General features: G+C 30.3%; 2 protein-coding genes across 2 annotated transcripts in view; one reads left to right on the top strand and one right to left on the bottom strand.

Moving 5' to 3' along the window:
- LOC144972314 (RUN and FYVE domain-containing protein 2-like) overlaps positions 1–2,500 on the bottom strand; it is an 82,427-nt gene that overhangs the window by 36,548 nt on the left and 43,379 nt on the right.
- Positions 1–2,500, top strand: part of LOC144972316 (uncharacterized) — a 12,507-nt gene that overhangs the window by 7,689 nt on the left and 2,318 nt on the right. The window contains exons 2-3 of the mRNA XM_078913409.1: positions 1–71; positions 1,381–1,449. The exon at positions 1–71 is cut by the window's left edge and continues 434 nt beyond it. Of these exons, the coding sequence (XP_078769535.1) occupies positions 1–71; positions 1,381–1,449 (140 nt within the window). The remainder of the gene's footprint in view (positions 72–1,380; positions 1,450–2,500) is intronic.

Below are 2,500 nucleotides of genomic sequence, written 5' to 3'. Positions count from 1 at the left end.
CATCCTCTGGTGCTTTCTCGGCGTGCAGCGTCCGGCCAGACCTCGGTGAAATCATCAACAAAATCATAATGGTAAGCATCATCATCATCGTCATATGAAACACGTCGTCTCAGATTGGTATTATGTCCCAATAACCCAGACACGAAAAAAGAGTAAAGTTAAAGTAAAAACAACCAGATACATACGACATGTTAGTATTTATTCCATGTCATGAAATTATATCTATTCTACTAAATACACAACCTTAAACTAAAATTTCATTTAAAAAAAACAAAAACAAAAAAAAAAAACAACCCATAGTAGCAGCGTGGCTCAGCGGTACGGTCTTTGCTTCGTCATCATCACCACCACCAACACACCATCATTGAAGTCATCGTCCTTGACCCCTCTTTCATAGCGAAAAATAGCAAACAATGCTGATGTCAGCATAAACAATATACCATAACGTATCAATATCGAAACGCCAGCCCCCCCCCCCCCCCCCCTCACCCCAACAAAAATCAAAAATCAAAAACAAATCCCAAAAGACATAAAAAAAAAACAAACCCAAGAAAAACAAAACAAAAACAAGAAAATTCAAAAGGAAAAATAAGTAAAGTGTAGGTAAAATTGCCGTGGGCTTTCAAAGAATATCGTAGGCATGTTTATAATCTTTACTTGATCTCCTGAAGAAAATTATCATTTGATCTGATCTTACAAAATTGAACATTCACACCACGAGTGGTAAATACTAAATAAGGGCAGGCAGATTTATCAGAATATGGATATTTCAAATAGTATTTCCTTTTTTACAATTTTTATTATTATTTGTTTTTCTTTTTTTTTTTTTTTTGGTTTTAAAAAGGTTATTTTTAATGTGAATGATTACCCGGCGTTAGGCAGTGACGGATGTTGTAAGAGTATTAGTACAAAAAAGGACGCCTGGCAGGCGACCGGTACTGAATGAAATTGGAAATAAAGCTCCGTATCAAAGTCTGCTGGAAGGAACAGTTCATGAAACATTGTGAAGCGCATTGAACATGGTAAATCCGTGGAAATGCACTAAACAAACAGACCTGCCTACTTGAAAATCTAAAAAGGCGTACTTTTTGGGGGAGATACAAAAATGTAGTAGCTATTTTTACCTTTAAAAATCAACAATTTACCCACACAAAGATTTACTAACAGTTCAAAATCCAAAATATTATGTTCTAGTCTGGCATCAACTTTCATTTTCAACAATCTTTAATGACTAAGAGATGCTCAAGGAATTTCGTAATTTTACGACTTTTTTCGTCATAGTAGGCAGGCCTGAATAAGAGTTCCTATAATTATTTATCTTTCTCTTATTTTAAACATGGTTTGATGTGATGTCCGTGATTCTTTCCCTTCCGTCCACAGGAAGAGATCCTGAGACTTCATAGCACTTGCCTATTTGGAGTTCCCCGTGACCTCAGAGACATCCTGGAGGTAAGGTGATGGTTAAAACTCATTCTTCCTTTTACCTTTTTTTCAAAATTCATTTTCATTTCTTTCTATTTTTTCAAAATTCATTTTCATTTCTTTCTTTTTTTTCAAAAATTCATTTTCCTCTCTTTCTATCTTTTCAAAATTCATGTTCTTTTCTTTCTGTTTCTTTTTAAAAAATTCAGTTTCCTTTCTTTCTATCTTTGTTTTCCAAATTTCATTTTCCTTTCTTTTAATTTTTTTTTAGAATTTATTTTCCTTTCTTTTTATCTTTTCAAAATTCATTTTCCTTTCTTTTAATTTTTTTTTTAGAATTTATTTTCCTTTCTTTCTATTTTTTCAAAATTTATTTTCCTTTCTTTTTCTTGTTTTTTTTTTCTTTTTAGAATTTATTTTGCTTTCTTTCTATTTTTTCAAAATTTATTTTCCTTTCTTTCTAATTTTTATTCGCTTTCTTTTCTTTCTCTCTTTAAATATTTTATTATGGCAAGCACGGTGGTTAATTCAGATTCTAAAATATTGTATCCGTAATCATGGTTACAAAAACAGGATTATGTTGGAGTGAATGAGATATTACTACTGACATGTCCGTGATGCTTAAAACTTATTCTTCCTTCTATCCCCCCCCCCTCCCCCTCATTTTTCTTTATTTCTTTTCTTTCTTTTTAAAAACGTCATTATGTCAAGATGACTAATTTAGATTGCAAAACATCGAATATGTAACCCATTGTCATTAAACGGGATTATGTTGGAGTGAATGAGATATTAAAAATTGACATGTCCGTCGAAATTATTATGAAACTGGGGTAAATTTTTGTTTTTGTAAATTTTTGTGTGTTTTTGCTCCGTTTGGGAGATGAAATGTGGTTTCTCAAATTTTGTAATTCTAACCGTTTTCTAACTTTAACTCTTCTATTTAATTTAATTTATTTATATATAATAATAATAATAATGATAATAAATAATAATAATAATAATAATAATAATAATAATAATTATAATAATAATAATTATAATAATAATAATAATATATTATTATTATTATTATTTTATT

Source organism: Berghia stephanieae, chromosome 5, assembly GCF_034508935.2.
Source record: "Berghia stephanieae isolate SIO BIC M18660-M18661 chromosome 5, UCSD_Bste_1.3, whole genome shotgun sequence".
NCBI lineage: Eukaryota > Metazoa > Mollusca > Gastropoda > Nudibranchia > Aeolidiidae > Berghia > Berghia stephanieae.
Note: the sequence above shows the minus strand (reverse complement) of the source record. Positions and strands in the feature narration are given on the sequence as shown.